This window comes from Caretta caretta, chromosome 13 (assembly GCF_965140235.1).
Source record: "Caretta caretta isolate rCarCar2 chromosome 13, rCarCar1.hap1, whole genome shotgun sequence".
NCBI classification, from domain to species: Eukaryota; Metazoa; Chordata; order Testudines; family Cheloniidae; genus Caretta; species Caretta caretta.
In genome coordinates, this window is record NC_134218.1 from 13,269,022 (window position 1) to 13,282,838 (window position 13,817).

The 13,817-nt window shown below is 44.4% G+C and overlaps 1 protein-coding gene across 3 annotated transcripts; it reads left to right on the plus strand.

The window, feature by feature from the left end:
• Positions 1 to 131: 131 nt before the first annotated feature.
• On the plus strand, positions 132 to 12,011 carry AURKA (aurora kinase A). Of its 3 annotated transcripts, none has more exons than XM_048820716.2 (9): positions 132 to 436; positions 1,316 to 1,374; positions 2,868 to 3,156; positions 3,773 to 3,827; positions 4,795 to 4,986; positions 6,543 to 6,681; positions 7,550 to 7,698; positions 9,216 to 9,390; positions 11,145 to 12,011. In XM_048820716.2, the coding sequence occupies exons 2-9, from the start codon at positions 1,321 to 1,323 to the stop codon at positions 11,334 to 11,336; spliced, it is 1,245 nt and encodes a 414-aa protein (XP_048676673.1). In that variant the 5' UTR covers positions 132 to 436; positions 1,316 to 1,320; the 3' UTR covers positions 11,337 to 12,011. The 3 variants fall into 3 exon arrangements, with proteins under 3 accessions (XP_048676673.1, XP_048676672.1, XP_048676674.1); XM_048820715.2 differs by lacking the exon at positions 132 to 436 and adding an exon at positions 479 to 568; XM_048820717.1 differs by lacking the exon at positions 132 to 436 and adding an exon at positions 798 to 871.
• Positions 12,012 to 13,817: the final 1,806 nt, after the last annotated feature.

Here is a 13,817-nt window from a genome sequence, read left to right on the forward strand (position 1 = left end):
ACGTCGCATCCCCGCCTTCCGCTTCGGTTCGTCAAAAAAGGCCGCTGATCTTGTCACGTGGACTCAGGAGGCCAATCATCTGCCTCTATTTTAAAAAACTCAGCAGATTATAGTAACTGGCTGCATTCCTTGTCACGTGGCCTCGAGAGGCCAATCCTGGGCCTCCGCGGGCGGGCGCCTGAAAAGAAATCAAATCATCACCGGCAGATCGTTTAATTATCTGTTGTAAGGTATCGCTTGCCCCTAGTACGGTGCGGGGGGGGAGACGTGTACCAGTTACAGGCTGTGAGAGTCCAGACCCCCCCCCCCCCCCCCCCCCGCAGGTGAGTGACTGGCGGTCACACGCCTCATCCGTGCCGCGGCGGCATCGCTGGGTGCTGGAAGTGGGGTGCAGCGGGTCGCCGCGTTTTGTGTCCCGGCAACACTGGGGGCGCGGGTGAGGCTCGGGGGGCAGAGGCGGGGCTCGGGAGGGGCTAATGGAGAGCGGCGGCGGTTTAAAGGGTAGCCCAGGAGGGCGGTTTGAATTCAAACAGCTCGGGCGGTCGGGGCCAGCGGGGCGGTGGCGACGGTGAGGGGAGCACGGGGCTGTGGGGGATCTGGGAAGGGGGCCGCCTCGGGGCTGAGGAGGGCGCGGGGGCGTGAGGCGCGGAGTAGGGAATGGAGAGGCTGGTGGGAACGGGGCGTGGGGAGTTGTAGCGGGGCGGCTTCACGGGTGGGGAGCGCGTGGGCGGGCTCCCTCAGGAGCCGGTGGGGAGCGCGTGCGGGGGAGGTGCAGCAGGCAGGGGCTTCATGGGGGTGCGGGGCGCAGCCGGCGGGGAAGTAGGAGACCTGTGCAGTTGCGTTTGTGAGCGGGAGCCGCATGGAGCTGGAGGTGAAGCGTTGTAATGGGGAGAGGGTTGCAGGGGGAGCTGGGTTTGAGGGGTATGATGTGTGTCGCTTACAGTGCCAGGGGATTGTACTGGGGGAGACTGTAAAGGATACCGGGTTCCGAGACTCGGATTTTTCGGGCCAGTAGGAACCATTACGATCCTGACTGACGGTAGTGGGAGGAGATTGTGCAGGACCAGATGTGGGAGTGGGAAGACTACATCTGTGGGTGGTGTGGGGGTTTCATTGGGGAGGGGCATTGAAGGTATGAAAACTGCAGCGGGGTGTGGGTTGATATAGGGTGTGGATGAAGAAAGCAGAGTGTGAGGGTTGGGGGTATGAGGAGGACGTGCAAGGGGTGATGAGGAGAAGGGTGCTCTGTATGGAAGATATTTCTAGTTAATGTCCCTGCATGAGACAGCTTTGCAATTAAATGTTCTCTATTTAGGCAATATGGAGAAAAATAGTAAAGAGAACCACAATGGGCTCCCTGGTCACAGTGTCAAGGTAAAGTGGTCTTGCACACTTACTAGGCAAATGCATTTTACTTGGCTTGATCATACGAGGACTGTAAGCCTCTATTTGTTCACTCCACAAATTATCTGTGATAATTATCTCTGACTCTTCATCAAATAGGTTCTGCTTTTTTTCGTAAAGACACAGGGAATATTCTCCAAGCTACTCTCAGTAGCTCACTGCTGTGGAGACTTAGCCACCTGGAATACAACTTCTACAGACTGCTTCTGCATGGTGTTAGTGTTAAAATGTTTTCTTGTGGGGTGGCAGCCATTTCTTGTGATATGGGTCTTTAAATATCTAAGACTGTGATCATCATGCTGGGATGTATTCTTAGGAATGTTGCAAGCAAGACACAAGAAGTAATTCTTCCATTTAGCATTGATAAGGCCTCAGCTGGAGTATTGTGTTCAGTTCTGGGCATCATACTTTGGGAAAGATGTGGACAAATCGGAGAAAGTCCAGTGGAGAGCAACAAAAATGGTTAAAGGTATAGAAAATAGACCTGTGAGGAAAGAATTGAAAAAATTGGACTGTTTCCTCTAGAGAAGAGAAGCAGATCTAAGCCTTCAAGTGTGTAAAAGGTAGTTAGAATGAGGAGGGTGATAAATTGTTCTCTTTATCCCCTGAGGACAGGACAAGAAGTAATGGGCTTAAATTGAAGCAGGGGAGATTTAGGTTAGATATTAGAAAAACCCTTCCTAACTGTAAGGGTAGTTAAACACTGGAACAAATTGCTTAGGGCGGTTGTGGATTCTCTGTCGGGTTTTTAAGAACAAGAATTCCTGTCAGGGTGGTCTAGATAATACCTAGGGCATGTCTACAGTATGAAATTAAGTCGACTCAAGTTAAATCAATGTACAGCCACTGCAGTAATTAAAGCAGTGTTTCATGTCCACATTATAGTCCTGTCCGCAGTGCACGTCCTCACCGGGAGTGCTTTCCACCGACTTAACTGCATGCGCATTATGGCACACTGACAGCCGGGCCCCTCGGCGATGTAAGTAACGCTGTGTCTACACGGACACTGCGTCGACCTAACTTCATCGATCTAAGCGCTACACCTCTCATGGAGGTGGAGTTATTAAGTCGATGTATTGGGCAACTTACATCAGTGGAAACTACCTTTTAGTGTAGATGCTTACAGAGTTAGGTTGACATGAGCTGCCTTATGTCGACCTAACTCTAGTGTAGACCAGGCCTTAGTCCTGCCTTGGTGCAGGGGACTATCAACATTCCTATCAGTCTTGACATTTCTATGATTTTATGATATCCTCCTTTCTGTCTGATTTACTTTTTTTTAACTCTTAATGGGTATATTAATTGAGTGTAATGGAGCTAATTAGCTCATACACAGGTAGGAAAAAACACTTGCCTGCCTGTAATAATAAATGGACAGGCCCAAGGAATAAACTACAGGAAAAGCAGAACTTCTAGTATGTTGTACTTGCCTCTACTGTAATTAAATGTGTTGGGTTTTTTAGACTCTACCCACCATTGGGGATGGTCCAAAACGGCTCCCTGTGCATCAGCAGCATCCTCAGAATCGGATACCTGGAGGTGGAGTCCAAGCACAGCGTATTTTGTGTCCTTCAAATTTGGCTCAGCGAGTTCCTGTACAGTCACAGGCTCAAAAATCTGTGCTGTCAAACCAGAAACAGTCTCAAAACCAGCTGATGCAACAGCCTCGACCAACTTTTCTAGTTCAACCAAATTCTAGGCCTCAGGCTCCAAGTAAAAACAATGAGGAACCTCCACAGGCTTCACTATCTGGTAAATATAACTGTAAATAAATGTTTCATTTTCAATAATATGCAGTCAACTTCAGCATATTAACTAAATTGGCATGTATTCTTGCTGCATGCATAAGAGATTTGTCTAGTTTCACCTTGAACCATAATTCTTTTCTATTATTTTTATTATCATAGCACCTATGAGTCCTAATTATGGACCAGGACTCGGCTGGGTAAGGTGCTGTGCAAGCATAGAACAAAAAGACAGTCCCTGCCCAAAATACCGTACAATCCACAAGAGAATGCTTTACTAATGGGAAGACAAGTTAGAAGGGTAGTTCAGACTTGTACAGAGAGTTTTCCTGTATTAAAAAAATCCCTTGTAGTTGTGATTTACTAGCTAGTGTGATGCTGCTTGCTCTTTCATAGGCCAGATTAGTAGCTTATTCATATGAGACTAAGATAGTGGTCACTGATGCTCAGATACCATGGTAATGGTTGCAATAGGAGAAACTAAATAGGTTCAGGCTGTCCATGGAGTCCGAGCCTGACTTGTATGCAAAACTTGGGAACTAGGTTGAGAAAAATCATTTTGGAAGCAGACAGTGGTGTTTATGAACTATAGTTATGAAGTGTTCAATTCTCTTTATGTGCAGCAAAAAGCCTTGAAGCAGAAGGGACATCTGTCCAGAAAAATGAAGAAACTAAAAAGTAAGTCCATGGGTATGCTGCCATTGATGTCTGTTGGGGCCAGGGTCTCTTTGTATTTAGGACTAAATAATGTAGCAATTTGGATGCAAAGTATTTTGTGACTTAACCACAACTATTGGTTTTGAGCCTGTTTATTATCAGAAATGCTGTCTCTGCATTTGTAAATACCACAAAATATTTTGGAGCTATGAATATGAGATACTTTCATGAAGTTCTAGGAAATCTTTAATCTGTTTCATGACCTGATAACCTTCAAGAGCAAAGGCTTTCATAGCTTGTTTAAAAAAGAAAAATCTGCATACTCTTTAGCCAAAAGAGAACTATATGCTTTTCATTTAAGAAGCTATTCTGAGTGAAGATTTTTTTTCTTGTATGGAAAACCTCAACTTAATGTTTTTTGTTTTTCCCATGAAGCTGGACAAAATTTTATATTTTGAAACTAAATGACAAATGCCTCTTTCCAGACTCTCAAATCTTCTGCACATATACATGAACATAGGAGGAAAATGTATTAATAGCATGTGCAAGACAGAGTTGTTATGGCTCAGCTCACAAGAGTATGCGCACTAAATTAGGTGCATGCACTCTGATATATCCAAACCACTGATCTGTGCACACCTTGATTTGTGTGCACAAATTGGACATTTGTGTCCAGGCATGCTTTTACCTTGGCACATTCAACCTGGCCATGTGCAAAATTCCCTGCACAACTGAAGATTTGGATCCAGAAGTATGAAAAGAGAACTGACCCTTACATGTTGCATTCCTTTTCCCAAAGATAGGTTTTCATTTCTTGGGTGACTGGCCCTAGAAGGGGGGAATACTTGGGGCCAGTTAATTTGGTATAAATGTGGAGTAACTCATTTGACTTCAGTGGAGTTATTCTGGGACGTTATCCCAATGTATCAAGAAATTCTAGTCCCTGGTGTGGCTTCTAGCAACTTAAAACTGTTTAACTTTCTCATAGAAGGCAGTGGTGTCTTGACGACTTCGAAATTGGCCGTCCTCTGGGAAAAGGAAAGTTTGGAAATGTGTATCTGGCTCGTGAAAAGCAAAGTAAATTTATCCTGGCGCTGAAGGTGTTGTTTAAAACACAGCTGGAAAAAGCAGGAGTAGAACATCAGCTGCGGAGAGAAGTAGAAATACAGTCTCATCTTAGGTAAAATTGATCTAAAACTACTTTTTTTAGATATGCTTCCAGAGAACAGGAGAGACAGTTGGACTCCATTGTATCTCTTGACCCTCAATTAAAGGAGGAGGGTAGGAATATCTTGTGAAAGTTACTCTTTCAGGATGGCCTGGGCAAACCAGTCTCCTGTGTCACTTGTATGATATTAGGGTAGGCTCTCTAGTTTTTGTACGGTGCCAAGCATTTTCTTGATATCTAACTAAGGTTGATCATTTACAGACTATCACATGTGCGGAGCTTGCAATATGAATCTACAGGGCAGGTTTTTATGCTTTGCCACAGCAACCTCTCAAAACAGCAAGTCAATTGCATGTCTCTATATTTTATCCTGACCTTTATGCCACACAGTAGGAAACAATTAAAGGAATTGGCCTTATTAACCCCCCTCCCCCCCCCGGTCAAATATTATATAAGGGGATTTCTCCCACTCGTTTTAGATGGCACAAGTCTGTACAATTCCTTTAAATGTTCCTTAAACTTTCTAGTCTTCTACGTTCTGGAGTGGGGGGAAATATTTAATATCCCTGAGTCTAGGGCTACACCACAGAGCTTACAGTGGGCCAGGGTAGTGTTGCTAGTGCTGACGCTCTAAGCTGACGGGAGAGAGCTCTTCCATTGACTTAATTATTCCAGCCTCCACAAGAAGCGGTAGCTATGTCAGCAGGAGAAGCTCTCCTGTCAGCCTAGCAGTATCCACACTGGCGCTTAAGTCGGTATAACTTGTTGCTCATAGGGGTGGCTTATTCACGCTCCCGAGTGATAAAGTTCTACCAACATAGACTTTGATCTTGGTAGCATGGTTGGGAAGGCTGTCTAGAGAAGTGAGGTGCACAAACAAGGTGTCTCTGAAAAGTTGTATAAAGAAGGGGGGCGGAGGGGAGCTTAAACAATCTTTGCTCAATTGAGGAAAAAGGAAAGGAAGTTAAAAATATGCACTCTAAGCTGTAGCAGCTCCAGAACTTTACTTACTAGCCTAAAGGCACTAAGATTGACGTATGAAATTGTCCTGCTGTATTTTCCACTGTATGCATCCAGTGAAGTGGGCTGTAGCCCATGAAAGCTTATGCTCAAATAAATTTATTAGTCTCTAAGGTGCCACAAGTACTCCTGTTCTTTTTGTGGATACAGACTAACACAGCTGCTACTCTGAAACCTAAGTTATACAGTAGGCTTGCCAAACAGAAGCACTCTGAGGTGAAATGCTACAGAACTACACTGAAGAAATTTCTTGAATGCAATGGCTAGCAGACTTAAAAAAAAGTGTCTTCAAAATAAAATCAATCAAAATCACCTTTCTATACTAAAGTTGATATGTGCTTTGTCACTGGTATAAATTTTAGGGAGTGATAACTCCATAAAATGTTAGCTAGCAGTCTAGCTCCTCCAATGCATGAAACTCAAACTAGGTGCTAGTAACTACATAACATCTATCTCGATGACCCCCAAAAAAATGAAAATCAGTATTTTGTTTGTCTGTGCAGAGGTGTTTTCTGGTAGAAAAATATTCACTTTTTTTTTTTTTGCAGGCATCCCAATATTCTCAGGCTATATGGCTACTTCCATGATGCCACAAGAGTCTACCTAATTCTAGAATATGCACCTCGAGGAGAAGTCTACAAAGAGTTGCAGAAGCTAACCAAGTTTGATGAGCAGAGAACTGCTACTGTAAGTGTCTCTAGAGGTTTTTTTTTCATCCACCAACCTTTTGCAAATGCAGTTAATATTTGAAGCATAAAGTTAGACCTTTAGATCAAAATCTGACATTAGGCACATGAGTGCATCTCCACTGAAATCAATGCATTTGGTAACTAAGAGCAGAACTGATATTTTTTTAATCTTTTTAGTTTTGAAACTAGATATTTAGGAATAGTCTAGAAAGTTAGTTACTATGTGCATCATGACCGTTCGCTGTTGGCTGCCACTTTAAGGTCCTAGACGTCTCAAGTAAGTATAGAGGAGGGGAAGGTGCTGTAGAGTAGGGGTTCTCAACCTTTTTCTTTGAGCCCCCAACCTGCTATAAAAACTCTAGGACCCACCTGTGCCACAACAACTGTTTCCCTGCATATAAAAGGCAGGGCAAGCAATAGGGGGCAGCAAGCAGGGCAGTTGCTTGGGGCCCGTCGCCACGGGGACCCTGGGAAGCTAAGTTGCTCTGGCTTCAGCTTCAGCCCTGGGTGGCAGGGCTTGGAACCCCAGGCTTCAGCCCCATGTGGTGGGGCTTCGGCTTTTTGCCCTGGGCCACAGCAAGTCTAATGCCAGCCCTGCTTGGCGGATCCCCTGAAACCTGCTTGTCCCCCTCCAGTGGGCCCTGGACCCCTAGTTGAGAACCACTGCTGTAGAGCACAGCACTAAATAGTCAAAGGGGCTTAAAAGGGTGAAATAACTTATAAAGTGTTAAGATAGACCTTATTGGGCTGAAACTGACAACACTGCCAATTTCACAATGGGTGTCTAGACACCAAGTTCTCTAACAGTTAAGCTAAGGAGGTTACTATGTCTTTAACATATACTGTCTCATGGGATCACTTTACAGTATATGACAGAATTGGCAGATGCTCTATCATACTGTCATTCAAAGAGAGTGATTCATAGAGACATCAAGCCAGAAAACTTGCTGCTTGGTTCAAACGGAGAGCTGAAGATTGCTGACTTTGGATGGTCTGTGCATGCTCCGTCATCTAGGTAAGAACTCAGACACTACATACCCTATCATCTCTTGATGCAGCACAAAGTTTCATGGCTCTAAATAAAATCTTAGTATGTATTAAAGAACATACACCACTGTCACAGCACTAATTGAGGAAGGCTGATGCACAGAGACTGAATCACACAACTGCAGCTTGCCTAGAAATATGCACACTGTGTCATGAGAACCCCAAAACTGATTGGTTTGCCCAGTTTATTACAGGTCTGTCCTACCTTCATCCCAATCCCCTTCGATGTGTTGGTGCAGAGTGTAGCAAGAAAGCACTGTTTTAGTGTATTTGGAGCCTTGCATGCCTCTGGGGAGAACAGAAGGGTTTCCGTCGTTAATTCTCAAGAGCAGGGATTCTCAATCTTTTTCTTTCTGAGTTCCTTCAACATTCTGTACAAATCCCACTGCCCACCTGTGCCACAATAACTTGTTTTCTGCATATAAAAGACACGGCCGGTGTTAGGGGGTAGTAGATAGTTCAATTGTCTGGGGCCCCATGCCACAGGGGCCACCTGCAAAGCTACATTGCTCAGGCTTCAGCTTCGGGTGGCGAGACTCATGGCCCCTGGCTTCAGTTCCATGCGGTGGGGCTTTGGCTTTCTGCCCTGAGCTAAGTTCCCTCTAAGCTGCGCAGCTGCCTATTAAGCACTGCACAGACGCTCAGGGCTGTGGCGGGGAGAGATGCCGCTCCCCAAGCCCCAGACCCGCCGCAGCACAGCAGCCCAGCCCCAGACTTGCTGCGGCTGGGGGACCGGCACCCCAGCCCAGTCCTAAACCTGCTGTTGCTTGGGGACAGGCGCCCCAATCCAGCCTGTCTTGGACCTGCCGCGGCTGGGGTACAGGTGCCTATCCCCTCCCCAAAGCCCACACTCCCAGCCGGAATCCTCACCCCATTCGCACTCCAACCCTCTGCCCCAGCCCTGAGCCCCCTCCAACAGTCTGAACCCCTTGGCCCCACCCCGACTCATGAATTTTATGTGCACCAATATGGAGGTGATGTGTCACACATCACCTCCATATTGGTGCATGTAACAAAATTCATTTCGCACATGGGTGGAAATTAAATTAGATGGAACACTAGCCCTGAGCCCCAGCAAGTCTTAACATGGGCCTTACTTGGTGGCCCCCCTGCGGCCCCCCCAGGGGGCTCCTGGTTGAGAACCACTGTTCAAGAGTATAGACCTGCCCCCTCTGTCATTGTCCAATGTGTGACACTTGAAGTGAGCTCTTTGGAGTAAAGGGAGCATCAACTACTATGTGTACTTATGCACTTCCTTGTGTAACTGAACACACCAAGTTATCAGTACAGATGTTGCCCTCAAGATGGTGTCTAAAAGTTAATATTCGACTTCTATACTTAACTATCAAGTTCATACGAGAAACTAGAATTTCTGGGTGGAAGCTGGTACTAGCAAAGTAACTGAGTGATTCTTAGAAATGGAGAATACTGCTGCATAAAGCCCAAACTACAGTTTCTGTATGAAACCATTTGTATGTGTTTTAGGAGGACAACTCTTTGTGGTACACTTGACTACTTGCCTCCTGAAATGATTGAAGGGAGAACACATGATGAAAAGGTGGATCTCTGGAGCCTGGGGGTTCTGTGCTATGAATTTCTAGTAGGGAAACCTCCTTTTGAGGCAGAGACATACCAGGAAACTTACAGAAGTATTTCAAAGGCAAGTATTGGGTCATTTTCACTTCTTCCTCCTAAGTCACCTATTCAGTGATATTAAATAGATATGGGGTGATAAAACTGAAATGTTGTTTTCTCAACTACTTAAAGGAAGGAAAATGGGGCCTCGATTTCCTGTGGTTTCCCATGGCTAATCAAAGAGCAGCCTAGCAGCTGTGATCCATCAGGAATTACCCTGATTTTATCTAAATCAGCCTTTAGAGAAGGTTGGATTCTTCTCTTAATATGGGCTGTAACCCAGTGTAAATTAACGTACAAGCCACAGCAAAATTTTTACTGTCAGTGGGAGTTGTGCATAAAAATCAGTGTAGTAAATAACATTCAGTTATCTGTAACTTTTTGTTAATACACTGTTGCTACATTCATCCTCCCTCTGATGGAAAATAGTTACCTTTAGGACCACTACTTTCTGCCCTTTGATTCTCTTTCTTCTCCCACGCTGGGACTTCCCCTCTCTTTTCCCTATAGTAATTCCCATTTTTCTCCTCCCGAGGCTTCTCTTATCCTTTTTCCATTTCAGCTACTAGAAATGATGAGCAATTGAATAGTTGAATTCTGGCATTTAAGGTGCCATTGGTATTTAGTTACCCTAGTTTCTTTGAAGCGTTGTGTCGAATTTGTAACTTGGTCAGTGTTTCAGGCTGTACGAAGGCTTTTATTTGCTTCGCATATGAAAGGTTGCTTTAGTAATCATGAGTACAACAACATTTCTAACTCACGGTCTCACAATGAATTGGTTCACGTACCACCTTCTTAAAAATCGTTGTGAAGTGAATGGATGGAATATGAAGCTTATGTACCACATTTTGGGGATTCCTGGTTTTACTCCTGGGGGAATTCTATGCCACTGCGCAATACAGAATTTTGCAGAAATTAATGTGTGTGCAGAATTTCCTTTCCCCCACAGAAATTGGCTGCAGTCCTGCTGGACCTGACAGAGCCCAGCTTGCGCATAGAAGACACTGCTGGGAGGAGGGGGAGGGAGCTAGAGGGTTCCCTTCAGCTGCAGTTCCCCATATGCTCTGAGGGAAGGAGACAGTGGTGTGCAAGAAACTCCACACAAGCCTGGGTCCCACCATCAGGCTGTTTTTCCTGCTGGATCCCTGGGCTCTGAGGGGTGGGGAGTTTCTGGGCTGGGGGGCCACAGTTGGGCTCTGGGGTGTAAGAGGGTGGGTGTGGGGGCTGGGATTTGGTGAGGAGGAGGTGTGGGTATCTGGGCTGGGGGCGGGTCCTGGCAAGGCTCAGACAGGGGGAGGTGGCTGGCTGTGGGATGGGGGAGAGAAACAGGAATTGGGTTGTCATAGGGGTTTCTTTAACTCTCTACTCCTGGGAAAATGGTGTCTATTGTTACAGACATACTTGCTCACAGGTATTTTGAAATCAATTACCAAAATAATTGAAACTGATGTGATCATGTAGTGTTGTTTTGATTCTCAACATTTGCAGAATTTTAAAATATTGTGCACAGAATTTTTAATTTTTTTGGTGCAGAATTCTCTCAGGAGTAACCTGGTTTGCTTCTGTATAGTTGAAATGTGATGAGGCTGGGGGAAAAAAAAAATCAGTCAGATCTTGTGTATGGGCTGACTGATAATGCTCTTCTAAACTTTCCTTTGGCTCCATCTACATCCCAGTATTCTCTGCTTTACTCCCTGTACAACTACAAACAATTCCTAACACCTGAAAATGTTAGTTCTATATTTACCACTAGAATAGTAACTTATTGCTTGTTTTTAGGTGGAATTCAGATTTCCTCCTTTTGTAACAGAGGGAGCTAAGGACTTAATTGTAAAGCTCCTGAAGCATAATCCATACCAGAGGCTGCCACTGAAAGACGTGCTTGCACACCCATGGATTACCACAAACTCTACAAAACAACCAAGCAGCCGGAAGAGTGAGGCTGCTACCAGTAACAGAACGCCATCTTAGCAAGGTGTCTGTTTCATGCTATAAACAATCTCAAATGAACTATAAGCAAAAGGAGAGCCCTGTAACCATGACTACTTTAATGCAGCCGGGAAAGGTTGCTTGCAATGAGACTTTAATAAAAGACCTGCTAATTAAAACAGACTGGGGAATGATTCAGTTGTGTGAGCTATTCACCATTTTAAACTCTCTTATTGTAATGGAGAAAATGTTTTTTTATATATATGTATTGAGAGCAGTTTGACAAGAAGTGTACTTAAAGAAGTTGATAGAATATTAGCCAACGTACTTGAAGTCCAGTTTGCATATGGGTCATATACATTGAGATGAGGCAAAGTTAAATGTTGTGTTCTTGCCAAAGGCCCTATAATGTGATCAGTCTTAATTTTTGGCTCCTACTTCCTCATAGCAAGAGACAGTTGTGGTTCTGGATATCTGTCATGGTCAAATAGTGCAATAATAAATCCTTGTGTTACCTGCATTCTAACTTATTGGGCTGCTAAGGTTATCACAAATGTGCAGTGATCTGAAGACGAGTGGAAAAAGATGAATGTGCCTCTTCATAAATGTGTCCTAATAATTGTGTGCATCTCTTGCTTCTGTGTACTCTTTGGTCTGCTGTTGTGTGGAGGGGTGAGGCACTTGAAATTTGTTAAATAAAGACTTATTACATTTTGATAGGGTGGTAATGTTTACTTTACTGCACATACTGCTGGACTTATTAGATGATCTTAAACTAGAAAAATATAGCAAAACGTATCAAATTAAAATGTAGACACTTCCTATTTTATGAAACAAGAGTCTGATCTTAAAGATGTTAGTATACTTTGTAGAGCCTAATGACTTTACTGTACAGTTTCATGGAGGGTCATCAGCAATCACTTCAAATCTTTATTGTTTAGCACAAGGATCTGCTAAATTATATTAGTATAACTGCTGTAAATCCAGTTTCGAGGTAAAGAATGAGGTGTGGGAATAGGCTAACGAGAATTCTTTTAAAACAAAACTAGCTTCCTATAACTACCATGGAAGCATTTGTACTAGTTAAAGTAACCCTTATACTACTGTAACTGTCCACATGGGTCTGCATCAATTTAAATGATTTGTGTAAACAGGCCCATACACAGATTAAGGACCCACCTGTGTTTTAAACACAAGTTACTAAAACCTCTGCCCTAACCAGCATAGGGAACAGCAACAAAGGGGTATGTGTCAGCCTAAAATGGCAGGGTTTAAAAATGTGAATACAAGGAAGGTGGTTAGGGCTGAAATGTCAAACTTCACAAAGTTTGGTATCCTTAATCTAGAGGTAATAAACTCATGTTAATTTTCCTTTGCATATAGTCATGCTGCAAGGAAAATCCTAAACCTGGGGTGGAAAGAGGTTCTAGCAGCAGCCTGTTTAAGGGTCTATGATTATGTTGGTCTAAAGTTTCTGTATTGAATTAATTAAGGTAGTGAGCTGAAGCACTTTGAGCTTCTTTTTCTACTACTGTGGATACAGTAAACAAGACTTCCACATGTAAAGGTGAGCACTGAGGCACCTGAATGACTTCTACAGTTAGAAGGGGGCTAATAACATAAGAGGCCATACTGGGTCAGACCAAAGGTCCATCCAGCCCAGTATCCTGTCTACCAACAGTGGCCAATGCTAGGTGTCCCAGAGGGAGAGTGAACCTAACAGGTAATGATCAAGTGATCTCTCTCTTGCCATCCATCTCCACCCTCTGACAAACAGGCTAAGGATGCTATTCCTTACCCATCCCGGCTAATAGACTTAACCGCCATGAATTTATCCAGTTCTCTTTTAAACCCTGTTATAATCATAGCCTTCACAACCTCAGGCAAGGAGTTCCACAGGTGGACTGTGCACTGAGTGAAGAACTCCCTTTTATGTTTTAAACCTGCTACCCATTAAAAATTAATATTTTGGCTTGCAGTCATCTCTCCTGTTAAGTTTCCAGTGAAGTGTCTCAGACTGCATTCACAGACAGGAATAAAAGTGTATTCTTACCTTGTTAGCAAGACAGTCTAGTTTTAATGTGTCCGTACATACAGAAGAACCCATAGGGAGCCTGTGGAATTCATTATGAATCAGGGATCTTGTTTAAGTGTACTGCTGGGACATGCCTATACTTGCCCCAGCCCACATACCCACCCTCTTACCCTTCTGAGCCCAGCTTTGGCCCCCCACTGCCCTCTCAGAGCCAAGAGGAGAAACAGCCTGATTATGGGTCCCAGGCTTGCATAGTTTTCTGCACTCTTCTGTCTCCTTCCCAGGGAATAGTAGCTGCCACAAACCCTCTGTCTCCCTCCCTCCCTCCCAGCAGTGTCTTCCATGTGCAAGCTGGGCTCTGCCAGGTCCAGTGGTAGCTACCAGCACTGCAGCCAATTTCTGTGGGGGAAAGGAAATTCTGCACACAATTCTAATTTCTGCAAAATTCTGTATTGCTGTGGTGCAGAATTCCCCCAGGAGTAAATTAC